A 26,878-nucleotide genomic window follows, 5' to 3' on the forward strand; every position below is an offset into this window, starting at 1 on the left:
ACCCTTCTTGCTTCGTTAAATTTTTCAAAAATTTCTTTCTCTGCTCTAGCCGTTTCTTCCTCTATCTCTTTTCTTTTTCTTTTCTGGATAAGATCTTTGACCAATCCTAGGCTGTCCGTTCTTCCTCTTTGTTTGGCAAGCTCCTCCGCCTTTGTAGGCCTGCCTCTTGCTTTCTTCTCCCCTTCGCCTTCTCTCCTCTTTCCTTTATCTCCCTGCTGTTTACTCTCTATTTCTATTTCCTTCTCTATTTCCATCCGCCGCTTTTACCTTTGTCTATCCTTCCCACTCGTTATCTATCCTATGGCTGAAAGCACTTTTAGTAGTTATCCCTTCTATATCCGAACTAGCCTACGCTCGCTTGCGCATCACTGCTTTCCGTTTTATCGTCCTTCTATATTATCTCACGTATATGTCGTAACGGTCACCTCTCTCCCGTCATTTTCTTTACCTTTTCTCCTTTTTATTGTTTTCACCCCTTCTCAACCTTATTGTCTCCGCCTTCTTGCACCTCCACACCTCCCTACTCTCTGCTCTCGTTCTCTCCAGCTCTTTCCAGACCGTACTTTTGCCACAATCTTTCGTCAGCGTACCGGCAATATAATTTCAATTACTGCCACTGTAAGATCCCTTTAAATACTATATATTATTAAAGTTTTGGACCGTTTTTTTTTAAATATCCTGTAGAATTATTTGTATATGTGGATGCATATCATAATGCAAATTGCAGGTGTCGCGGCAATACCGGCAGACAGCTACACAATGCCGATAGCCTATGCGGTCGGCAGTATATTGGTGATCCTGATGTTCTGTCTGATCTGTCACCGTAGACTGCGCCGACGATCGCATAACATCCCGATCAATGAGTTATCGCCGCAGCGAGTGGTTGATGATCGGGGCCATTGCTACCATCATCATGACCTGCTATATCATCAGCACCAAAATCACGCATCAAGGCAAAGCTTTAATCAATATCAACTAGAACAGCCAAGTCCATCAAGCGAAAGTGACGAGGGTGAGGCAGAAGAACTCGAGCCAGACTGCGACCAAGAGACCAGCAGCCCTGATAGTGTGTGATATTAATTACAGCGTCCTATGTGCAAATTATTATTATCATTGTTACACGCTGCAAAAAAGAAAAGTCAAGAAAAAGTGGAAAAAATTAGTGTGACATTTATCGTTATGTATGCGTTTTATAACAGTGCATTGTAAGTTTTTTATGGTACACGACGTATGTAGTACGTGTGCATGCGCGTGCGTATGGTACATACATATAAATATTTAGTAAGCAAAAGACTAGCAATATGCCAGTAGTTCGCCAACAAATTTAAACAGAATATTGTGATAGATTGTAGTATCAACAGCGTTCATTAATCTTATGTTGTGCCAGCAAAGTCTATTGACATAATCTGATAGTAGATTTCCAGCAGAAACCGAGCAGAATCTGTCACTTCATAATTCATTTAAATGAAGTGAACTAAGTACTGCAATCAATTTTATTATATTCTGTTGAAGGATTTTGTTATGTTCATACTGATTTGTTTTCCCAACAAAGTTTGTAGCAGACATCGTGTATTTGTTTTTATTAGATTTAGTTATCTGGGTGTATATGTTAAAGATATTCCACACTTAACTTGAACATTTTAAATACCTTACTTGTTTTTAATGATACTAAAAAATGTCAAAAAAATATTATATATTATTTGTTTATATTGTTTTGAAAGGAAAAATATTATAACAGGCAAAAAAATTGTTCTCAAGGTCATATTTTTCGAGATTTCAGGGTTATCCATATTTTCTTAAATAGGACAGCATTATCGCGTTGTAATAGCTGAAATAAAGATCAATCCAGTGATGATCTATAACAACATGATTCGACTTTTATGTGACTTTGAGTATGACAAATCCAAAAATGTATAAGAACAGAGACATAGGCAATGAAATAATTATTTTAGAAAGGTTGGTAAAAAAAATTGATTTTAACAAATGCTCAACTTAATGCCTTTGATACATTTTTGTAGATGATAAGTGATCGATTCCTTGATTTCTCTTACAATTTCCTGATTAATATTAGCATATGCAGTTCTAATATATTCTTTTATTTTTAAAAAAATATATAACAATATATATAATATAATATATGTAGAAATATTATTATAAATGACTGCTTTGGTAGTCCTTCTCAGAACACAGAAACTAAGGCTCTATAAATGTGAGTATTCTCGTTCCGCCATTTTAGATCCAATCGTCTGTGAAAACATAACCTTTTTGTAAACGTCAATACGCTTTTCGGTCTCGGGATTAATGTAAAAATTTAGCTGAAATATCGATTCTGTAAAATTGAAACTGAAACTGAGAATACGAGACCGAAAAGCGTTTTGACATTTACGAAAAGGTTATGTTTTCACATATGATTGGATCCAAAATGGCGGAACAAGAATACCTACTTTTTTAGAACTCTACAGAAACCATGCGGTAGCGTAAAATCAAATAAAGGCGAAAAGACTATGAAATATATAAATTATTTAATACAGGCTATAAATGCATTATGAGCTGGATATCCATTGATACTACATCTGATTTCTTTGAACTATGGAAATTTTTTGTAATAGTTTAGGTAACTCCAGTGGTCAAAAAGTTTACATATTTTTGCTCATTCAAAATGTTATTAATACGATAATGTAATCAACACACAGAGATAATTTTTTCTTAGAATTTACCTTAAAATCATGATAATTGTGGGACAATATGTTACTATAAAGAATTTTATGCGAGCTATTCTTATCAATATCTACCAATAAAAAATATTAATATCTATTACATTAAAATATAAAATATGTTTGATTAATTTTACTAAAATATATCTAGGAAATTTCAATAATTTTTTAAAACATACCAATATGCTTGGTAATTTTTATCACATTGTTTGTAAAATGTTTTTTGTATATTTCAAAAATTCCTTAGTTGCCATCAAGTTGTCCCAAGTTTGTAGTAAATTTAATGATAAAATATAACAAAAAATTCTCTTAGTGCGAGAGTACCACAGCATACATTTATACTCTACGGACGCTGGTGTACAACTTGTCAAAACTATTTTGGGTTTTCAAAGGAACATTAATGTATATTGCTTCTTCATAGAGGAAGCTTTGTTTTTGTAAACTTCGTATATGGACCTTTGATCGCGTATAAAGCTAGGGGTAATCAACCAAATCTTAAAGAATTACATAGGGTGTTCTAGGGTTAAATGTCCTAACTTAAAATATAAACTTAGAACCTCAAACAAAAAAAATTTCCTCTAGAGGTATGCCCGTAAACGCTTTGTTTAAGAGATATTAACATCTAAACATTTTCATTATAAAATTTTATGAAATTTTTATCAGGTTATAATAAATAATGTAATAGTGTGCTTCAACTACTTTATTACTAGAAAATATGAAAATTTTTACATAATTATAAATTTTGTTCAATGTGACGGCTTTGAACATTGTGACAGGCTTGGCGTCTTTCTATGACGGCAACCGTAGCAGAGCGGTACTTGTGAGTAGCTGCTATTATTTTACATGCTTGAATAATTCTTCGTTGTAAAGAATTAATATAAGTCGTTTTATTTCGACCCAACTGGCCAATTGATACAAGAATTGCACGACGTTTTGACCGAATTCCGGTCCTTATCAAGTGCTGTTATATTTTTGTTGGAGAATTACGCAGGGATAGAAACAAGGCTACTCGTCAAGTTATTACTTTAGTATAATTACGGACTGTATTTAAGACAATAATGGATTACAGAGAGAGACCGTATATAAGTTCCCGCGCTCGTATCGAGATACGTCCTATTACTAGCCGGTTCCGAACGAGAGTGTCGTTCCGCACGCGCACGCGATAACACGGTCCCGCAATCCCCCTGCTTCGGATCGCTAATTGGTTCCTGCCGATAGTCGCGAGATGTCTCGCGAATGTCCTTAGCCGGTTTCGATCTCGCAGCAGTTAGACCCGCGTTTGAACGCCCAATATACAACATCTCTTCCCCCTGTAAATTGAATGTCAATAAACATGTCTAGGGGTAGAGCTGTTCGACACAAAAGACTGAAACTTGACAATATTTATCTTAGAAGCTGTTCAAATAAGTTCCGTATCTTTCTGGAGGCTTCCTAATCCGCTGAGGTCTGCCTTTATTTTCGGAATTTACGATGTTTTGGTTACCTTCGGACGTCCGTTCGATGATGTGTTTACAAGTGGGACACTGGCTTCCACAGTTTCTCCTTCCTCGAAGTCTGTTGACTCTTTTTCTTGCGAGTCATCCGAAGCATCAGAGATGAAATTCTGCGGCTCCTGTTCTCACTCGCTATTTGTTTCGGAATTTACAATGTCGTAGCTTGTATGCCATCGCTTATCATAGTCGCTATCGTTATCGCTTTCATATTTGGTAATGTCTTTTCCTAAACCTCGCATTTGATTTATGTGGCGTTTCCAAATTTTTCCCTTGTCTAATTTGATTTCATAATGTAATGTACCTAATTTCTTTATCACATATCCAAAACGTATTCTCGTACCGCAACTCTTTCTCCCTTTGTAAAAACTTTTGACACCTTTATTTTTGACATATTGGACACCTTTTTATCGGTTTCCGGGAACATTAGGTCCAATCTGCTTCTTAACTTTCTCCCCAACATTGCTTCCGCGGGAGATTTCCCAAGCTCTGCGTGGGGAGAGTTAATCTATAATGAAATAAAAATTTCTGCAAATTGTTTCTAATGTTTCCGTCTGTTACGTTTAATTTGCGTAAAGCCTGTTTGAGTGTCTGTACAAATCGTTCTGCTAAACCGTTGGTTGCGGGGTGATAAGAAGCAGTGCGCTTATGACAAATGCCGTTGCTTTTAACGAATTCTTGGAATTCTTTCGAAATAAATATTAAGTATTAAATTCTGCGTGTTTATTTTTATTATTAGTATGTAGCTTTGAGTTTGCGACAGAGCGTCGATGGAAGAGCGCCATAATGTGTTCCATGCGGGCGCGATTGTATGTGTGTAGCATATATATTGTTTTTTCGCTCAGTGCTTCTTTCCGCGCGTACTTCCCGCTAATTCTTCCGCCATCTCTCACACGTACAGCCACGCATTTTATATACACCTTTATAAGTCTCAGTTCTTTTGCTATTATTGTTACTTTTGCTATAATAAAAGTGATCACTACGGTCAACAGTTCTCTAGTTATTCCTTCGCTCTGTACAAGTGCATACTCCTGAGATCCAGGAAAGATAATCTCTACAGGTTATGGGCCCAGACCACGCGGTATAAGCGAAGAGAAAAAGTACGCGTCGTGAAATCGTTTCATCGTACTACAAGGACAGCGAAAATGAGCGCATCCATCAATCTCAAGAATGTGGCCAAATTCGATGGCATGAATTTTCAAGCATGGAAATTCCAGATGAGGGCGATCCTCATAGCGAACGACATTCTAACCATCGTGGATGGATCTGAGAAGAAGCCGGAAAAACAAGCACAAAAGAAAGCATGGATTCAGCGGGACGCCAGGGCCATGTTTATTCTCTCCTCTTTAATGGATACCTCGCAGCTAGATTATCTCATCACATGTGAATCATCGGCAAAAATGTGGCAAAAATTACGTTCTATTCATGAACAGCAAAGTGAGTCTAATAAATTAATTATAATAACTAAATTCCATGAATACAGAATGGCCACAAGCGACTCGATTACGCAGCACATTGCGAAGGTCGAGAACATGGCACGGCAATTAAAGGACCTAGGAGAAACGGTTTCCGACGTCACCATAATGGCGAAGCCTGCTTGGCAGCCTGCCGTCAAAATTTAACGCATTAGTTACAGCGTGGGACAGCGTGGACGCGGACAAACAAACATTGCATGGTTTAACGTCGCGACTCATTAAAGAAGAGAATAGGATGACTGCAACTGATGAATCAACTAGTGCACTAGCAGTGGCGAACAAAAGTAAGTCACAAACCGCATCGAACGTCTCACACAAGCCTGCTCAACATAATCGACAGTCAGTGGAGTGTTTCTACTGCCACAAAAAAGGACACATGGCAAAGAACTGTCGAAAGAAGGAGAGAGATCAGAAGCAGAAGCAGACGCAGAAATCGGAAAAGGACAAAACGTCGGCAAACGTAAGTGCCTTTATTGTAATGGGAGATTCTGCAAACGTAACTAACCTAAACGAGAACTTTGCATGGTATTCGGATAGCGGGGCATCTAGACACATGACCTTCCAAAGAGAATTTTTTCAAAATTTTGTTGAAAGTGGCAACGCGTATGTATCTCTTGGAGACGGAGCTCCATGTGAAATTAAAGGTCATGGAACAATAAATATCAAACTGAATATCAATGGAACCTGGTCTGATGGAAAGCTTGAAGATGTGCTATATGTACCCTCACTCAATAAAATTTTATTTTCAGTGGGAGCATGTCTGAAAAAGGATTACACTGTTGTTTTCGAACATGATGCCGTTAGAATAAGCTCAAATGGCGTTCTCAAGGCTGCTGGAATAAGAAGAGATAATAATCTATTCCAGATGTTGTTTCGTGCTGTCTTAAGAAATGAAAATTGTGTAGCTACCGTCCCTGATCTACAGATATGGCACGAGCGTCTCGGACACGTGAGCTGCAAAACCCTGCATGAGATGAACAAGCAAGGATTGTTGCAACTAGGTGACATGCCTGAAAATGTTAATTTTTTTTGTGAAGCCTGCCATTATGGCAAACAACACAGACTTCCGTTCAAAAAATTTATTCCTCCAAGAAACATGCAACCTGGCGAACTCATCCATTCTGATGTGGGCGGACCGATGTCAACAGAGTCTGTTGGAGGATACAGATTTTATGTCAACTGGATAGACGACACTTCGGTTACAGACATCTATACTTCATGAGACACAAGTCAGATGTCTTCGAAAAGTTCCAGGAGTTCCACGCCATGATACAAACTAAGTTTGGTCGATCGATAAAAATCTTAAGGATGGATAACGGCAAGGAATATATTAACAGTAACATGTTACGCTTTCTTGCAAAAAATGGAATTCAACTAGAGACCACTGTACCATACACGCCAGAGCAAAACGGAAGATCGGAGAGGGACAATAGGACCGTTGTTGAGTCTGCAAGATCGATGCTGCACGCGAAGAATCTTCCTACTCGATTATGGGGAGAAGCCATGAATACAGGGATCCGGAAAAAGAACGTCATTAAGTAAACGAAGCGCGAGGCCATCACCTAAGAGACAGAAATAAGATAAAAAGGCCTGAGAGATACAAAGCTAATCTGGTGGAGTTAAGCGAGCCGATGACCTATGAAGAAGCAGTTACAGGTGAGAATGCCGAACAATGAGGTAAAGCGATCAAGGAAGAGTTGCACGCACACGACAAAAACAAAACCTGGAAACTGACATCTCTACTAAGAGGTAAATCGACCATAACATGCAAGTGGGTATTTAAGATCAAGGGAACATCATCCGAGAACAACCTACGCTACAAGGCTAGACTATGTGCAAAAGGATTTACGCAGAAACCTGGCATCGATTACGAGGAAGTCTTCTAACTGGTGGTTCGATACGAATCAATACGAACTCTCCTGGCTATGGCAGCAGAACGAGACCTGGAAGTAGAGCAGTTCGACATTAAAACTGCGTTTCTGCACGGGGATCTCGACGAAAAGATCTATATGGACGCACCAGAAGGTATCAACGCAGACAAAGGTCAGGTATGCCGACTACAGAAATCATTGTATGGTCTTAAGCAAGCCTCGAGAAAGTGGAACGACAAATTTCGCGATTTTTTAAAATCTTATAACTTTGTACAAAGCAGCGTGGATCCATGTATATATATAGGGCGTTTTAAGAATGTTTTTGTTTTTCTAGCTCTATTCGTTGATGACGGGTTGCTACTTGCCGAGTCAGGGGAGGCGCTCGATGAGGTACTTGATGCACTTAGAAATTCTTTTGAAATCACTGAAGGAAGTCCGAGTTCATTTGCAGGTATGCAGATAGAGCGCGATCGAGAAAAAAGGGTAATCTTTGTTCACCAACGTTGCTACATCGAGCGCATCCTTTCTCGGTTTGGTATGATTGATGCAAGACCTGTGTGTACGCCAGCAGACCCGCATACTATTGCCTCATTAAACAGCGGAAACGATAGTGATAACGAAGTAGATTTTCCATATCGTGAAGCGATAGAATCCTTAATATTCCTCGTACAGTTAACACGTCCAGATTTAACATACATTGTTAAATAATAATAAGAGAAATAGGATCGTAACGATATACAAAAGATTAGAATCAAAAGCCATGCGATCCAAGCTTAGGTCTATGACAGCCTTATATTAGTTTCTGTATACATATATGTCTATATATATACATATAATTTTTCCAACAAACTGCGCGCCGATTATTTGTCGGACTTAAAACACAGTAATTGTTAGAATTAAAAACCCTTTCCTCTCCGGAATTAAATCGACTCGATTTAATTATCTAAAAACTGTAAAGAAATTTATTGCGAAAAATATTACCTCAGCCAGGGTTCGAACCTGGAACCTCCCTCATTCCGTGTGGGGCGTCGTACCAATTCGACCACCAAAGCATGTGGTAATATTTATCGCAATAACCGGTTAATAATAGTTTGAAACGTTTTTCTCAGGCGACGTGAATAAATAATAATAAGAGAAATAGGATCGTAACGATATACAAACGATTAGAATCAAAAACCATGCGATCCAAGCTTAGGTCTTTGACAGCCTTATATTAGTTTCTGTATACATATATGTCTATATATATACATATAATTTTTCAAACAGGTTTTTGTCATGTCCTTCAGACGAACATTGGCGTGCCGTAAAAAGGATTTTCCGCTATTTGCGTGGCACGATGAACCTTGGAATCAAATACAAGGGATGTGATAATGATGTAACGTTGATAGGGTATTCGGACGCAGACTACGCAGGAGACACTGTAACCAGGCGATCTACTACCGGTTACATTTTTATGATCTCAGGAGGAGCTGTGTCATGGACGTCACAGCGCCAGAACATGGTTTCCTTAAGTACAACGGAAGCCGAATACGTTGCGGCTAGTGCAGCTAGTAAAGAATTAGTATGGCTGCGACGATTACTGAATGATATTGATTGTCAATGCGTTAAACCATTTTGCTTGTGGATAGTCAAAGTGCAATAAGGTTAATTAAGAATCCAGAGTTCCACAAGAGAACCAAACACATCGACATTTGATACCACTTCATAAGAGAAAGATACATTAGCGGTGATCTGACTGTGAAGTATGTTAATACAAACGAACAATGTGCTGACTTCTTAACAAAAGTTTTGTGTAAAGAAAGATTGAAAAGATTGTTATCATGACTGGGGTGTGTTCAAACGCAGAGTGATATGACTACCAAATACATTTAGTATATATATATATATATATATATATATATATATATATATTAATATATATCCTTTCTTAGGCTAAAGATAAAAGAAAACACTTAAATAGTGGGAGTATTAAATTCTGCCTGTTTATTTTTATTATTAGTATGTAGCTTTAAGTTTGCGACAGAGCGTCGATGGAAGAGCGCCATAATGTGTTCCATGCGGGCGCGATTGTATGTGTGTAGCATATCTATTGTTTTTTTGCTCGGTGCTTCTTCTCGCTCTCTCTACTTTTTCTAAAATTTTGAACGGTACCGTACGGCTTTTTATGAATATCGGCTTAGCGTCCGGTTTCAATTTCAAGTGCGCTTTATAATTTTTAATGCAAGCAAATTTGTCACTTAGGACCTTACTGTATTTTTCCAAAAGTCTATCCAGTCTTTTTTCATTGGATTCTTCCAACAATTTAATGTTTTCAATTTCTTTTAAGCTACTTTTAAGTTTCTTTAATACATTTAACTGGTTTATCCACTCCCGGCATAACAACGGGTCTCTATCATATTGTACAACATACATGTTTAAATCTTTAACTTTGTCCACATCGCGAACTTTAACCACAGTATATACAGTAGCGCAACTCCTCTGATTTCGTGTTGGCCAAAACGGATTGCGCATGCGCGAAATAAAGCACTATTTCTGTCTCTTTTCTTCTTACTGTCTTTCTTTTTCTAACGGATTTAGAGGCACATTTAAATGCCTAATTGTGTAAATTGTGTGATTGTAAAGTGTGTGATTGTGAAGAGATTTGTGAAGTGATTGTGAAGTGATTTGTGTATTGGAAGTATAGAAAGTAAAGTTAACTTGTATAAATTTTATACAGGTTTCCTTTTCTTTGAGAGCATTTTGATCTGCTTTGTTTCAGATTTTTTGCTACGAGAAGGAATTAAAAAATGGAAAAAACTATTAAAGGCGTTAAAAAAGAAAGTCATTGGTGTGCAGTGACAGGATGTATGAATGTATGAGCACCATAAATGTGGAAAAACGACACTTCTTCCTTTTTCCAAAAGAACATGATAGGTACAATACTATTTTAATAATTGTTTACATCATTATTTCATTATTTGCGTAATTTAATTAATTATTCTGACATACACAGGTGGTTGGCATGGGTTCAAGCATGCAGAAGATTGGATTTAATACCAAAAGGCCCCGAGTATGCTCACCGCAATTGTCGATTGTGCCATGTACATTTTGAAGAAAATCAGTATAAAATCGTCAAAAGTTGAGCTCGCCTTCATCCAGATGCTGTACCAACAAGATGTTTAGAGTTTACCAATAATAAGTAAGTTTTCATTTATATTAGTTTTAATTACTCTTTATTTGGAAAAATCTAGTTTTGATACTTAAAAATATTTTTGATAGTAATATAAAATAATTAAAAATATATTATTTTACAGCAGTACTACAGCTTCTACAGTATCAACAGATGTAGTATCAATGGGAAATGAAAACAATAATATGTAAGCTATTTTTGCATTTATTATAAAAATATTAGAAAAATTAAATTTAAATTAACACATAACTCAAGAAGCTGAAGAAGTTTATGTATTATTAGTATTACAATACGCGAATTATACATATATTTAGTTTTTAATATTAATAAGTTTTTAATATTCTTAATGCAATTTCTTTTGTGCAATAGCTTAGCATTATCAGTAAAGTTTTCAATAATATATATTCATTATTAGTAAAAATTTATCTACATATGTTATAAAATAAAATGTAAAAATTTTATCAATATATATTGACCACATATTATTGTATCATTAAAAAATTGAGTTTATTACTACACACACACACACACACACACACAAAATGTATAATATATTTAATAAATAATATATTGTAAAATGTGACATATTTTATAAAAATATATAAATTTATACATTTAATCTAAAAAATGTTATATTAATTTAAAATGTTTACATAATTTTTTTCTTTGTGTGTATACTTTTATGCAAGAAAATTATTCTATATATTATATATGTTTATATACTTATATATATATATATATATATATATATATATATATATTTTTTTTACATTTATTCCTGACTTATCATATAATATATATATATATATATTTGTATATATAACATATTGTTATTATTAGTATAATATTTCATATATTAGTATTTTATATATCATTATTTTGCATCATTAAGGGGAGATATACACCTAGCATAGTAAAAAAAAATCGATTTTTTTTTGCATTTTCTTGAAGCTTGAGGTCTCAAAAATATCTGGTTAAAATTGCAAGTCAATATCTCGATAAATAACGAAGTTACAGCCGAGAGAGTGAACCGTCTCCGAGAGCGCAACAAGCGAAAGCTAAAGGAGAACTGAAGAACTTCCGTCACGATTATTCAGCATTGCCAAAAACGGTGTTAGATTCCATCAAACCAATTTACGAAAACCTCAGCAATGACAAATTGTTGGAACGCTGTGTTGGCGGATACACACAAAACAGCAATGAGAGCTTCAACCAACTGATTTGGAAGATAGCTCCAAAAACGATGCACAGCGGGGCCAAAATTATTAACATTGCTGCATTTCTTGCAACATGCACGTTCAACAATGGTGTCACGTCATTGTTAGAAGTCATGAACGTGTTAGGAATATCGGTCGGATCGGGCGCGCACTTGTACGCTGCGCAAGAAGACGAAACTCGCATAGCGAAAGCCGAGCTGCAAGCGCAAGAACAGACGAAAGAAGGACGAATACGGCGCCGACAACAAAATTTAGCCAATATGAACATTCCGTTGACTGCAGAAGACCTACACTATGGAGCTGGTATCGATGATTCCATGTAAGTTGACAAATTTCATGATTTATTCATTCCCAAATTTTCAAACGCGTTTTTCTCAAAACCACGTTTTTCAAATCGGTACCCAAAATTTCTCGAAAACCAATGAACCGATCGCCTTGAATTTTTTTTGTGGTTATTCTATACATCATTATCTAGTACTTGTCATAGGATTTTTTTTTCGTTGCTTAGTTTTTGTTTTATAGGCAAAATAATAACTGATTTTTGGTCGAAAAATCGCTATGTTATGTTCAAACGTCCGCCATTTTGTCATAAATCGATATTTTCAAAATCGGCTATGACAAGTACTAGATTATAGTATCTAATTTAATAATCTTTTTGTTTTTTTTGTTTCAGATGATTTTTGAAGAAACGCCAGTGGGTACCGTTTACCCGGATTTTTTTACGGCGCTCCGAAGGTTATACCACAACCTCGTCAATTTTTGATTTTTTTTTAATAAAAAAAATTGGACATATTCTTGAATGTGTATACTTTTAGATAGAAAAACTCCCAATCCGAAATTTCAAATAGTTTTCCTTAAAAAAATTCGCAAAAATGACCTTTTTTTCGGCCTCCTAGGTGTATATCTCCCCTTAACGGATTCATCTATTATATATGTAATATTTTTTAATATTTTAATTTCTTTCATTTTTTTTTACGCGCGCATTGCATGACATTGTACATTGTTAACAATAATTCTGCATAATTTTTATTGAAACTAACAGACACGGTTGTATCTCGCGCCAACTGCGTTAAATTAACCTCAATATGGACTAAACGAGTAGGAAAGAGAGAAATGACGAAGAGAGAAGTGAGACAGAATACTGCTTTATTTCGCGCATGCGTACTCCATTTTGGCCAACACTAACATCAAAGGTGCCGACAGAGAGTTGCGCTACTGTATATACTGTGCTTTAACCTTCACGTACTCTAAAGGCACAAAATTTTGTTTACAGTAAGAGCGCAATTTTAAACGCGTTTCGTGCCATGCCACATTCGGAAAATTATGTCTAAACCATTTTCTGCTTACCAAGGTAACCGCCGAGCCGCAATCTACGTCAAAACTCACTTTTCGATTTTCGACATGCAAGAAAGCCGTGAATTTCCCTCTGTGCTCCGTGAGTTCTACCCCGTCTACGCGGCACATTTCTTCTAACATGTTTGTTTGGTCTTTCTTTTTACACACTTTTTGGAGATGCCCAAAACCTCCGCATTCTCTGCACTTGGCACTTCGAGAAAAGGTACAACTATGCGCATAATAAGCCTGTCCACACCTGAAACAAGAAATACTGTTATTTTTAGAATTTTGTCGCTTCGGTTTATAACCCGCATTATTTTCCGCCAATGTTAACTCCTTTCTGTTTCCCGGGTTAGTGGACTTCGCCCTCCGTTGTTCTCCTCGGTCGTTTCCTCGGTCCTTGGTTTTTTTTTAGTTCTTCGATCCTGCTCCGACAAAGTCCACGGCTAATTCCGCAACTTCCTCCTTCAACTTGTTCACCCCCTTCTCCGCCAGCTCCATCCCGCAAGTGATTTTTAGGGCTGAGTCTCTCGTCAAATTTGCCGTTTCCAACAGCCTGGATTGGATTCTTTGGTTTCTCAAGCCAAAAACGAATTGATTCCGTAGTTCCGTTTGCAGATAGTCCCCGAATTTACAATGAAGGGATAGTTTTTGCAGGGCGGCCATATATTCCTGCGTGCTCTCGTCCGGTCGTTGCATTCGCTTCCGAAAAATGTATATTTCGGCTATATCTAGCGGCTCGGGCGCGTAAAATTTTTTTAATTTGCCGACTAGTAACCCATAGGACTGCGCGTACGGGTCTACGGGATCCAAACGGTCGCATAAAATCCCGAAAGCTTTCACGCCCACAAAATGTAAAAGATACGCCGCTTTATCTTTATCTTCTGTTACTTGAAACACACGAAACGCGCCTTCCAGGCGTTGTAACCATCGGACTAGTGGTTGTCAGTTAGGCTCGAAGAATTCCACTTGAATTGGATTCGCAAACGTTACGCCGGCGCTAATCGTCTCTGTACCGTCTCTCGACATTCTCTCGGTTTTTGTTTGCATTAATTACTTACTTGTAATTAATTTATCCAGCTCTCTCTCTCTCTCTATCTCTATACATCCGCTTTTCCTCCAACCTAGCGTCTTCTCCTTTGTCTCTCTTCCTGCCGCGTGGTCTTCTCGAACCTTCCAGACTTCCTTGACTTCCGGTTTGCCACGTGCCTCCAAAACTCTCCAAATTATCCCATCCTCGTCGCCACTGTTATATTTTTGTCGGAGGATTACGCAGGGATAGAAACAAGGCTACTCGTCAGGTTATTACTTTAGTATAATTACGGACTGTATTTAAGTCAATAATGGATTACAGAGAGAGACCGTAAGTTCCCGCGCTCGTATCGAGATACGTCCTATTACTAGCCGGTTCCGAACGAGAGTGTCGTTCCGCACGCGCACGCGATATCACGATCCCGCAATCCCCCTGCTCCGGATCGCTAATTATGGTTACTGCCGATAGTCGCGAGATGGCTCGCGAATGTCCTTAGCCGATTTTGATCCCGCAGCAGTTAGACCCGCATACACAACAAGTGCTTTTATTCAAGTTACACCGATCTGCATAACGAAATTAATTCCATCGTTGACGTGGTGTCTTGACTACATCAAGACAAACGCAAAGCTAAACAAAAGAGAGAATTTATACATTTAACAATAGTCAACACGCTAGTCAAAAACAATAAAATCAATTAACATTGTAAAATTAGTTAAAAGCTTTCAACTCTTATGCGTTCCAAAACAAACGGTGATACATGAAATCAAAACGTCACCAGCCATATCGAGGCACAACGTCCGAACAGTAAGACGGTCAAAGTCGAACTGAAGTTGTCAACGTAATCCGCGAATGGCAAACAGCGCTCTGGTGGAAAAACGAGCAGAACCGAAATATACATGAAGAGCAGACTAATGCCGTTTTCGAGTGAATGCTCTCAGATTGCTCTGAGAGCAAATCATATGTTCGAGTGGCAATCACGGGCAACTCTCAAACAGATTTTGGATCTACTCTGTTTGCATAAAAAAGCATATTAATTGCTGAAAAATTACAAAAATACATGTTTTACGAACTCATATGACCATAGAATTAACTCCTTTTATCCATTAACAATTTTTAATATAAAAGATTTATCTTTACTCTAGTATAAAACCATAAACGTAACAAAATTTGTGATTTTTCATTTAAAATGGTCTGTTAGCTGTTTTTCGACTTTATCGACGGAACGCTACATTAACGAGTTCGCGCCGTCGAAAAAAACGCTCGAGTTCTGTTCTAACCTGCTCTGACTCCGGGGAGCAGGGCAACGCAGAGCAGTCAAAACAAATGGCGGCACCAATTAATCAATTACGTGGATTACGTGTAATCGAAATTATGCAGGATTTGTTGTCATCAGACAGTTCTGATGATGACGATGATATTATTGATGTACAATTATTGAGGAATAATGCCAGAAGACGCCGATGGGGTGAAGTTCCCAAAGTTGAAAATTTTATTCGCGATGTAATTGACAAATATTCAGAGCCAGAAGTACGTATATGTTTATGCTACTTTAATATGACAATTACAAATTTAGGAATAATATCAATAATATTAATTTATTCTTACAGTTTAAAAGTGATTTCCGAGTATCTCGTGAAACATGTAATTATTTAATTGAATTGTTCGAACAAAGTGTATATTGTCCCCGAGGAGCACCTTTTGGCGGTGTTGAAGCGAAAAGTGCCGAAGAACACATTCTGTGTTATTTATGGTAAGAATTAAAGATAAGATATTGGTAAAATAAATTCAATGTGTTTATAATGCTTGGGTAACACTAGGCCTTCTGCTACCCTGGCTGATTGTTTTACCTTGACATATATATCGAGTTCACATGGAATACGTCAATATAGGGAGCTTTTCAGCAAGCGACACAAATACACAAGTCGACATAAGCATCGTTTTATCTTTCTTATTTGGCAATTAGTAAAAGATAAAACAATACTTGTGTCGACTTGTATTGCTTGCTAGAAAGCTCCGATAATGTGCCTACTTCACACTCTGTTGACACTCACCTAAAAATATTTTTATTAAGGTCTGAGTAGTTAAAAATGAAGATTTTTAGCACCAGAAGAAAAAAATAAAGTAACAGAAAATATGGAATAATTGATTCCATAAATTAACGACTTAAATTCTATTTAAAATATTTTTAGTATATAATATATTTAGTTAAATATGTAAATAACTTGCTTCGTAAGTTTTTGATACAACTAATAGGAATTGTTTGTCAATTTATGGAAAATATATTTTTGTTCTGTATAGTACATTCTGAGTCCGCTCCTGTTTTACCGATCCACGTTAGCGTGCCCGCCATCTGGGCGCTCTCGGGCTATCCCGCCTAACTACGACTGCGCTCGCGATCCGCGCATCCCCCCACTGCCGCTAGCGGTCGGCAGAGACCAGAATCCCCGTGATCCTCGTACAGGAAGCACGCGCCGCGCAAGTCGAGAGATAGACCGAATTTGTACCACCTCAGTGAATCTCAATAAATTTAGTCAACGCAGGGAAGTGATTATTTTCCTTCTCGACCACGCCCGATCCTGAGGAGGCAGCCACAAGATCAACTGCGTGGGGGCCACTAGGCCTATTCACAACAAATTGGTCCTTCGAGCCGGATATCCAAGACATCCGCCACTCGAGGTGGTCAGCAAGCATCCGGTCGCAAGCAATATCTCGGCCTCGGTGCATTGCTACGACGATCCCAGCACCGAGACACGACGAGCTTGTCGCCAGACTGCGAACACGCCGTCGAGAAATCGTGGGCACGAAAGCCCGCCAATCCAGGGCCCGCCATAGAAGGCCCGCCAGCGAACTACCAGTCGCAATTCGCGTCCTATCAGGACGAGCAAGAATACGCCTGCCGAGGACATAACGCAAGGGCGCACAAAGGTACCAGAGGCGCCAACGCAGCCTTACGCCACACGCCATCGCCTGTTGCACCACGACAGGACCAGGGATTCTTCGCAGCCCGACGTCGTACGTGCCACGCCCCGCAGTACCACGACGCACCGAGAGGTCCGCAGCCCAGCGACATCGCGTCCGGGCACCAGGAGGACCACGCCAGAGCCTCGCCGAGAGGATTAGCACTCGCTTGCGTTATCAGGTAGGGGTGGCAACCCAGTGTTCGCGTCGGTTCGGTACAATTGCGTTTCATACAATCGTTCTCGAGAAAGCTTTCGCGCCATAATTTCAAGATGGCTACCGAGCGAGATCCGACCGCGTTGCGGAAACAACGCGAGATTATCAAGTCATCCTGCACGCGGATAAAAACGTACGTTGACAGTATCGACGCCGCCAATATCACTCCGTCGGTAGTAGCTCAGCTCGAGGAGCGTCGGTCGAGGTTAGATAACAACTGGCCAGAGTACAATTCAGTGCAGTTACAATTAGAAATGATAGACGACGCTGAACACAACGATCGGGCAGCATTCGAAGAGGCGTTTTACAATCTTTCCGCCAAAATGCGGGAACTTCTAAACTCGCATCGTACCACGTCGCGTCACGCCGCGACACCGTCGCCGTCGAGCTCAATGGTTTCTGAGTCGTCAGAGTCCGCAACTCGCGTACGTCTGCCCGAAATAAACCTTCTGACATTTTCCGGTAAATACGACGAATGGTTCCCGTTCTTCGACGTTTTCAATTCGATCATACATGCGGACCCGTCGTTAAATAATGTCCAGAAGCTACAATACTTGCGAACGTCCGTAACCGGCGAAGCGAGCGATGTGATCGAGTCCCTCGAGACATCAGGTCTCAATTATCCAATCGCGTGGGACCTTTTAAAAGAGCGTTACGATAACAAGCGTATAATCGTGCACAAGCACGTCGAAGCCATCATGGAGCTTCCGTCTATGAGTAAGGAAAACGCTCGCGAACTAAGGCAAATTGCCGACGGCGCGTCAAAGCACATACATGCATTGCAGGCATTGAGACGTCCGACATCTCATTGGGACGATCTACTCGTATGTATGTTAAGCGCTAAACTCGATCCAATAACAGCGCGATCATGGCGGAATTCGTTAACCGGACACGAGATTCCAACATTCAAGCAACTCGTCACCTTTATTACACATCGTTGTCAGGTTCTCGAAGCTACCAGCAAGCCAAGTGCTACTTCTACAAAGAATGCTAACGCGCGGTCAGCAAACGGAAAGAACCGAGCAGCGTGTGTCGCAACGCTGAAATTTAAGTGTTCTTACTGCAGCGGGGAGCATTCTATATATAATTGCAAGGACTTTTTAGCTCTCCCTGTCCCTCGTAGAAATGCGGAAATTCGTAAATTAAAAATTTGCCACAATTGTTTACGCTCTACAACTCATGTCGCGAACAAGTGCCCATCAGGTAATTGTCGAGTCTGCAAGGCGAAACATAACACGTTATTGCATGCATCGTCGGATTCCGAGACAACCGAAAGTGAGCAAGGGAGTAACGCAAAGCCGGCTTCGACGGCATCGCCGACTGCGATAGTGGCACACGCGTCGCATCTTTCGGACAGCAAGTACGTCATGCTATCCACGGCTGTCGTATACGTCTACGACAATACTGGCGCGCAAAAACCGTGTTGTGTGTTACTGGATTGTGGTTCTCAGGCTAATTTTGTCTCGAAAAGTTTCGTGTCTGCTCTCGGTTTAAAACCGCGTTCATTAAACATTTCGATCTCGGGAATAAACGGCGCCAACACAAGATCTACTCAGATCGTTCGATTAAAAATGTCATCGCGCATAAATTCATACTCCTTCGACGCTGAATGCATTGTGACGGATCAAGTCACGGACAAGCTTCCATCGTTTACCCTTAATCGCGACGACTTAAACCTTCCTCGCAATTTGCCGCTAGCCGATCCCCGCTTCCACGAGTCATCGCACGTCGACGCTCTCATCGGCGCGGATCTGTTTTGGGAACTATTGTGCGTCGGACAGGTCAAATCATCTCAGGCACATCTGACGCTACAAAAGACGCGTCTAGGGTGGATCCTGGTAGGCAGGTTAGGCAATCCATCGAAACAAGCTTTGAAGATACAAGCCTGCCACGCAACAATAACCAACCTACAGATACATGAGGAGCTAGCGCGTTTTTGGCAAGAAGAGGACATCTCTAATCGAACAGCCAATTACACCATCGAAGAGGCCATCTGCAAGAAGCACTTCGCGGACAACGTCTCTCAAAATCAATCAGGCAGATACATCGTGAAGCTTCCAGTTAAGAAACACGTCATGGCCAAAATCGGACAATCCAGAGACATCGCGATGAAGCGACTGATAGCCATGGAAAGGCGCTTCAAGCGTGATCCAAACTTAGAGGAGCACTATGCGCGCTTCATGCAAGAGTACATCGCGCTCGGCCATATGAAATTAGTAAACGAGCAACCCAACGATGACCCGCCGGCCGTCTACCTACCTCACCACTGTGTGGTCAAGATGGCGGGGCAGTCATTCAAGATACGAGTGGTCTTCGATGCATCCTGCAAAACCAGTACTGGAGTATCTTTAAACGACGCACTCAGAGTGGGACCAGTCGTCCAACCAGATTTGATTTCCCTCCTGATTCGCTTTCGCTTCTTCCTACACGTCTTCGTGGCCGATATAATCAAGATGTACCGGCAGATTCTGGTGCACCCATCGCAGACACATCTTCAACGTATATTATGGCGAAGAAAGCCGGACCTCGACGTCGAGACATACGAATCTGTGGTGATCACCTACGGCACTGCAGCTGCCGCATACCTAGCCACGGAATGTTTCAATAACGTAGCCGAGAAAAACGCAACGAGATTCCCGGTGGGATCAATCCACATCAAGAAAGGATGCTACGTGGATGACGTCGCGACCGGGGCGGACACCAAGAAAGACTTGGAAATAGTTCGTCATCAAGTGATGGAAATACTACGACTAGGAGCGTTCGAACTGAGCAAGTGGACATCCAATTGCCCGGAACTACTAAAGGACGTCCAAGATCAAAGCCACGAGCCGGTAGAAATTTGCAGCGACGAAAATTCCCGCATTCTAGGAATGCAATGGGACCACACCAGAGATACATTTCAAGTCTCACATAACATTCAAGAGAGTCACCGCACCATCTCCAAACGCACGATATTATCCGGAGCCGCCAGATTATTCGATCCTCTCGGTCTCCTCGGACCTGTCATCGTGATCGCGAAGCTCATCCTACAAGACCTGTGGAAATCGGGCAGTCATTGGGATGAATCCATACCACAAGACGTCCATGCCCGTTGGTCGAGACTAGAGGAACAATTATCAGCTCTAAAACAAGTACAAGTTCCACGATGCGTAAAGTTCACCACGGATCCTCAACTAATACAAATACATGGATTTTGTGACGCCAGCCAGCAAGCATACGGAGCCTGTATATACGTTCGGACGAAGCTCGGCAACAGCTATCGCACCGAGCTGCTCTGTTCAAAATCCCGCGTGGCCCCACTCAAGGCCATATCGCTCCCGAGGCTGGAGCTACAAGCGATATTGTTATTGGCGGAACTGACGGATAAGGTCAGCGCATCGACCGACATAACGCACTACAAGAAATTCCTTTGGTCCGACTCTACCATTGCACTCAACTGGATAACCTCGCCTTCCCGGAGGTGGGAGGTATTCGTAGCCAACCGAGTCGGTAAGGTGCAACGCTTGACCAAGATAGAAGACTGGAGGCACATTCCGTCATCAGACAATCCTGCCGACATACTATCACGCGGACTTTATCCACACAAACTCGTGGACGCAAGTTTATGGTGGCATGGGCCCGTATTTTTACAACACGAAGAATGCCGCTGGCCAAACAAGAATATCACTCGCCTAGGAGATAATCTTCCCGAAAGAAGAAAAACAGTGGTAGCCGTCGTCACCATCAGTCCTTCGATCGTCGACGAATTAATCAAGAAACATTCGAACTTAAGCAAGATACACCGCATCATAGCGTATTGTCTCAGATTCCGCAAGGCACATCGGACAAGTCTGGACACCGAATCCGTCTCTCATAGCGAGATATCATACGCATCAGATGCCGTGTGCAAAGTAATACAACGGAGCTTATTCCCCGACGAGCACAGAGCACTAAGCACAGGGAAATTGGTTAGCGCGTCCAGCAAAATCCTCTCCTTGTCTCCCTTCATTGACGAAACCGGGCTGATCCGGGTGGGGGGTAGATTAAAGAATTCTGAGTTAAAATTTGACGCGTGCCATCCCATATTACTACCTCGCGATCACGAATTTACGAAGCGTATAATAAGGCGAGAGCACGTACGTAACATGCATGCCGGGACTCAGGCAACCATGGCCGCAGTCAGACAGAGATTCTGGCCTTTATCACTTCGTTCAACCGCGCGAAAAATTATTCGAAATTGCGTAACATGCTTCAAGGCCAAACCGAGCCAGTCGGAGGCCGTAATGGGCTCGTTACCTTCCAGCCGCGTCACAGTCTCAAGGCCATTCTCGCATTGTGGTGTCGACTATGCCGGACCCGTCTCAGTGAAGGAGGGCAAGCGACGCAACGCCCGCTTTCATAAAGCGTACATCGCCATTTTCGTATGTTTCGCCACGAAAGCCGTGCATATCGAACTAGTAAGCGATCTTACAACGGAGAGCTTCATTGGCGCACTTCGGCGATTTATGTCTCGAAGAGGCAAACCCGCTTGCATCTACTCCGACAACGGAACCACATTCGTCGGAGCGCATAAGCAAATCAAAGAGTTCCACGACTTATTGAACGACAGTCAAGTACGAGACGATATAAAACAGTTTGTTCGCGAACAGGAAACCTCCTGGTCCTTTATCCCGCCTAACGCGCCGCATTTCGGCGGTTTATGGGAAGCCGCGGTAAAATCGGCCAAGTATCACATGGCTAGAATCATAGGTAACGCGCATTTAACCTTCGAAGAGATGCAAACGGTATTTTGTGAGGTGGAAGCGATCCTGAACTCACGACCGCTCACGCAACTAAGCGATGATCCAAATGATTTCGCGTATCTTAGCCCCGGTCATTTTCTTGTTGGTACGCCCTTAAATAGTTTCCCTTGCCATGATTTACATGATATTAACGAGAATCGGCTTACACGTTGGCAAAGGGTAGAGCAAATAAAACAACATTTTTGGCGTAGATGGAGCTCCGAGTACCTTAATTCTTTGCAAGAACGAACTAAATGGAAGGTCAACAAGGGCATACAGTTAAAACCAGAGCAATTAGTGCTCATAAAACAGCAAGGCCTAGCTCCCTTGCAGTGGCACTTAGGGCGAGTTCAGGACGTTCACACCGGACCCGACGGCGCCACAAGAGTCGCCACCGTCCGAACAGCAAAGGGTGCCTTCATGAGACCCCTTTCTAGGCTCGCGGTGTTACCCATAGACACTTAAGCGTACCAAACCCGCGTGAATGTCAAGCCTCGCGTCTAGTTCTAGTTAGCATTAAAAATCGTACAAAACATTGGTTGCCACTCCTACATTATAAGCGTTTATTTAATCATAATTGCGAATACTATTTACTTTATACATTCAAGTCAATTATTTTAAGTTTGGTTTAGTTATACCACGTTTTGTACTATGTGTCTCCAATTCAAAGGAGTATTATGTAACCATTCTAATCTAAGCAAATATCCTTGTATTGCGTTCTTTCGTTTTGAAAGCAAATCCTTTCAAGGGGGGCGGCGTTGTATAGTACATTCTGAGTCCGCTCCTGTTTTACCGATCCACGTTAGCGTGCCCGCCATCCGGGCGCTCTCGGGCTATCCCGCCTAACTACGACTGCGCTCGCGATCCGCGCATCCCCCCACTGCCGCTAGCGGTCGGCAGAGACCAGAATCCCCGTGATCCTCGTACAGGAAGCACGCGCCGCGCAAGTCGAGAGATAGACCGAATTTGTACCACCTCAGTGAATCTCAATAAATTTAGTCAACGCAGGGAAGTGATTATTTTCCTTCTCGACCACGCCCGATCCTGAGGAGGCAGCCACAAGATCAACTGCGTGGGGGCCACTAGGCCTATTCACAACATGTTCGTTTATCCTTGTTTTCAGGAGTCTCCAATGTTCATTTACACCTACTGTACTAAATATAAATATTTAAAGTTGAGTGCGTAAACTATGTGTTTTGACGTACTTCCAGTGTAATCAAATCCACCAGCGCACTGCTCAATTTTTGTTTTATTTGTTAACAATTGAACAATTATTTTGTTCCATAGGTTTGCAGGTAACAAAGCAGTTTACCGGACCGTAGCTCATATTTTTGGAATTAGTATATCGACAGCACACAAGATGATAGATAGTGTAATAAATTTTTTAACTGACGAATTGGGCCCATCAGTAATAAAATTTCCAAGTACTGAGGAAGACAAGCAACAAAATGCAGAAGAATTCGAGCAGGTAATTTTTTTGTTACAAATTTTTGCTTAAATTTAATTTTTTATTTTACAATTAAAATAACTGTTTCTTTGATTAATTTCTTGTTCGAAAATATTGCAGGGTTTCCAGGAGTAGTTGGATGCATTGATGGAACATTCATCAACATTCGTACACCTATCCATAAAATTAAATCAATTTATGTCAATCGTCACGATATCACTTCATTAACTTTGCAAGCAATATGTGATGCGAACCAAAAGTTTTTGGATGTCTTCACCGGAGTACCAGGCAAGATCCACGATGCAAGAACATTTTCATTATCATTTATTCGGCCTAAAGTGCTGCAGATGGGACGAGACTTTCATATACTGGGAGATGCCGCATATCCAATAAATGAAAACGTCATGACGCCATATCGAGAGTATAGAGATTTGACAGAAGAACAACGAGAATTTAACTACCGATTTTGTCGTACAAGAGTTAAAATTGAAAATGCTTTCGGGCTCCTGAAACAAAGGTGGAGGCAGTTGATACGGACGGATATGTGGCGTGTTTTGAAAACATCAATATTTATAATTTCATGTTGCGTGATGCACAATTTATGCATTGAACGGAATGATTTTCTAAATGAGTTAGAAAATAATGCAAGAAACGACCAAGAAAATTTTGTAAATCATGACGACAATGCTAGACTTGGTCAGCTGAAACGTGATGAATTGGCTAGACAATTTGTATAAAAATTGACTCAATCTCTACTACTAAACTTAACACAAAATGATGACATAATTAATATTGACATTGTAAAAGAAAATGTATTGTGAATTGTAAAGAATATATAACGATTGAATATATGGACCAATTAAAAACATTTATTTAAAAAAGTCTCTTTACACTTTTTTATTTATGATGATTTCTTCATCTTATTCAAATTTAACAAATACAACTTTTAATTTGTTTCTTCCTTCATAATAGTTTAATTATACATAGCAATAAAATTATTCGCAAAAACTTATAAAAACTTATATATGGTCTTTATCAAGTATTATTTTACCATAAAGCTTCAAAAAATAAATTAAAGGTCAAGAGTCGAAATATCTTAAAAAAATATCACAGGATACATTAAAAACATCACAGCACAAAATATCACAATATAAATCCGACATGGCACTGAAAAATAATTAGTCTTTCAATTAGTCTTTAAGTGTTAAGTATAATTGCTTCCAGTGCGATCATTTTCTAGTGCCACGCTTCCTTTATACAGCATCAAAATATCAAAAAAAAATATCACAGTTTTTGGTATATGGATATTTTATAGCTTTGTAAATTTTGAACATTTGAAAAAATGTATCCTGTGATATTTAATTAATGATATTTCGATGAAACTGTAGAAAAGAAATTTCAAATTTGTATAACATATCAAAAATTTTCATAAAAAATTTGACAAGTTTACATTATCCTTATTATGTAGATAAATAGATATTAGAAAAACTCTATAATAACGAGATAATATATTATAATATATACTATAATATGAAATGCGCTATGACTAAAAGTTGACTCCTCAAGTTTACTCCTTCTTACTCAGGAAATCTCGCAACAATGCAAGTTTTTCTTCATGCCTACGTTGCCTGTTGGCTTCTCTCCTTTCCTGCGATTCACGAAATGCAGTAATAAGTGGATCTTCTGTTTTCTTTTTCTTGTTATCCTGACGAGATTGTTCTGCTAGACACTTTTGAGAGTTGTTTTTCAAAACTTTAATGCTACCAGGACTCACAAGAACTTCAGGTTTAATACTGTCATCCATACTTTTAATTTCATCAATCTCGTCTTGGTATGGAACTTCCACGGGATCATTACCTGATTGTTTATTATGCTTTACAGCACCAGTCTTACGTTTTAAGACATTTTTGAAACGAGATTCGCATTGAATTCCGCTTACGTAAATTTTAAACTCGTTTGATATATCCGTAGCAATACATTCCCACATCAATTTTTTGTTTCTGAATTTTTTCATTGGTCCAATTTTCACCACGTTCTCGTTGTATAAAGCAAGCATTTTCTTCGTCTGACCATCAGTCCATTTTATTGAAGCAATGGCTTTGTTACTTGTTCCTGGAAGTATGACTGCAGAAGAAGAAGGAATCGCAGGACTAACCCTGTTTGTAATAAGATCATCACCCTTTCCAGAAGTACCAGCTGTATTAAAATCCTCAAGATTTTCTTTATCTAAAAAAATATAAAACGTAATCAATATCACTTTCATTGTAATTTGACAAACAGATTTTTTAAATATGCGTGGTATGAACTGACCTTCGAGGTTATCCGATGTTTCCTCCATGCCTAAAGTCTCCCTTGTTAAATACGCCAATTTATATTCTTCAGCTATTAAAAAAAGAAGATATTTTTTTTAACGTTTTCAATTATAACCCAAACACAAAATAATCACATATAAAAACAGATTAATAATAAAGGACAACACAAAAAAAAAACAAAGTATTCTGATAAGTTAATGTTCTTACCTGGTCCAATCGCAACTTCACATAGGATACCTTCGGAAGTTTCGATTATTTGATCATTTTCATCAAGCACCATTCCTCGGAATTTTATTTCTTCTGAATTTAGAGCCATTTCTGATTTTTTAATTTTTTTACTATTTATTAATGCACAGAACAATGGACGTCTTTATCAACAGAATAACCACGGAATAACTCTAGATGGCGTCTGATGACGTCAACGTGCGATCGCATTACACTCGAACATGATTTAGAGCATGATTTGACCCAAGAGCGATCACGGAGCAATTCTAGGGCGAATCTCGAGCATTCACTCGAAAACGGCATAAGTAATACCAATGACACGGTTATAAATAGATGGCAGGAAAATTCTCTCTTTTGTTTAGCTTTGCGTTTGTCTTGATGTAGTCAGGACACCACGTCAACGATGCAATTAATTTTGTTATGCGGATCGGTGTAACTTGAATAAAAGCACTTGATAAGGACCGGAATTCGGTCGAAACGTCGTGCAATTCTTGTATCAATTGGCCAGTTGGGTCGAAATAAAACGACTTATTTTGAATTATTTGCTGGCGTTGTTTAAAGAATTAATGTCAGGACCTGTTTCAGGAACAATTTCATAAAATGTGTAGAAGAGGGAGATTGCAGAGATGTTTTACATAAAAAAAAAGAACAAATGA

General features: G+C 39.7%; 3 protein-coding genes across 3 annotated transcripts; 2 read left to right on the plus strand and 1 right to left on the minus strand.

Moving 5' to 3' along the window:
* The first annotated feature begins 266 nt into the window (after positions 1-266).
* On the plus strand, positions 267-12,603 carry LOC143897585 (uncharacterized). The gene is made up of 5 exons (XM_077406394.1): positions 267-651; positions 728-10,463; positions 10,543-10,728; positions 10,844-10,906; positions 11,731-12,603. Exons 4-5 carry the CDS (start codon positions 10,884-10,886, stop codon positions 12,257-12,259), a joined length of 552 nt encoding a protein of 183 aa, XP_077262520.1. The 5' UTR covers positions 267-651; positions 728-10,463; positions 10,543-10,728; positions 10,844-10,883; the 3' UTR covers positions 12,260-12,603.
* Positions 12,116-23,941, plus strand: LOC143897584 (uncharacterized). The gene is made up of 4 exons (XM_077406393.1): positions 12,116-12,255; positions 12,610-15,831; positions 15,912-23,706; positions 23,806-23,941. The coding sequence occupies exon 3, from the start codon at positions 17,535-17,537 to the stop codon at positions 22,701-22,703; it is 5,169 nt and encodes a 1,722-aa protein (XP_077262519.1). The 5' UTR covers positions 12,116-12,255; positions 12,610-15,831; positions 15,912-17,534; the 3' UTR covers positions 22,704-23,706; positions 23,806-23,941.
* Positions 23,942-25,252: 1,311 nt separating this feature from the next.
* LOC143897588 (uncharacterized) lies at positions 25,253-26,518 on the minus strand. Its single transcript, XM_077406397.1, has 3 exons — positions 26,205-26,518; positions 25,996-26,067; positions 25,253-25,911 (listed from the first exon to the last, which is right to left on the minus strand). The coding sequence occupies exons 1-3, from the start codon at positions 26,311-26,313 to the stop codon at positions 25,253-25,255; spliced, it is 840 nt and encodes a 279-aa protein (XP_077262523.1). The 5' UTR covers positions 26,314-26,518.
* Positions 26,519-26,878: the final 360 nt, after the last annotated feature.

This window comes from Temnothorax americanus, unplaced genomic scaffold (genome assembly GCF_048541705.1).
Source record: "Temnothorax americanus isolate GAGA-0224 unplaced genomic scaffold, ASM4854170v1 Scaffold202, whole genome shotgun sequence".
In the NCBI taxonomy this organism is placed as follows: Eukaryota; Metazoa; Arthropoda; class Insecta; order Hymenoptera; family Formicidae; genus Temnothorax; species Temnothorax americanus.

Excerpts from the sequence above, each read along its gene's own strand:
- LOC143897584 (XM_077406393.1), top strand. The coding sequence starts at position 17,535 with ATGGCTACCGAGCGAGATCCGACCGCGTTGCGGAAACAACGCGAGATT.
- LOC143897585 (XM_077406394.1), top strand. The coding sequence starts at position 10,884 with ATGGGAAATGAAAACAATAATAT. Across the intron at positions 10,907-11,730 it reads GGAAATGAAAACAATAATAT|TTACAGCCGAGAGAGTGAAC; the intron begins GTAAGCTATTTT and ends TAAATAACGAAG.
- LOC143897588 (XM_077406397.1), bottom strand. The coding sequence starts at position 26,313 with ATGGCTCTAAATTCAGAAGAAATAAAATTCCGAGGAATGGTGCTTGAT. Across the intron at positions 26,068-26,204 it reads TGAAGTTGCGATTGGACCAG|CTGAAGAATATAAATTGGCG; the intron begins GTAAGAACATTA and ends TTTTTTTAATAG. Across the intron at positions 25,912-25,995 it reads AACATCGGATAACCTCGAAG|ATAAAGAAAATCTTGAGGAT; the intron begins GTCAGTTCATAC and ends ATATTTTTTTAG.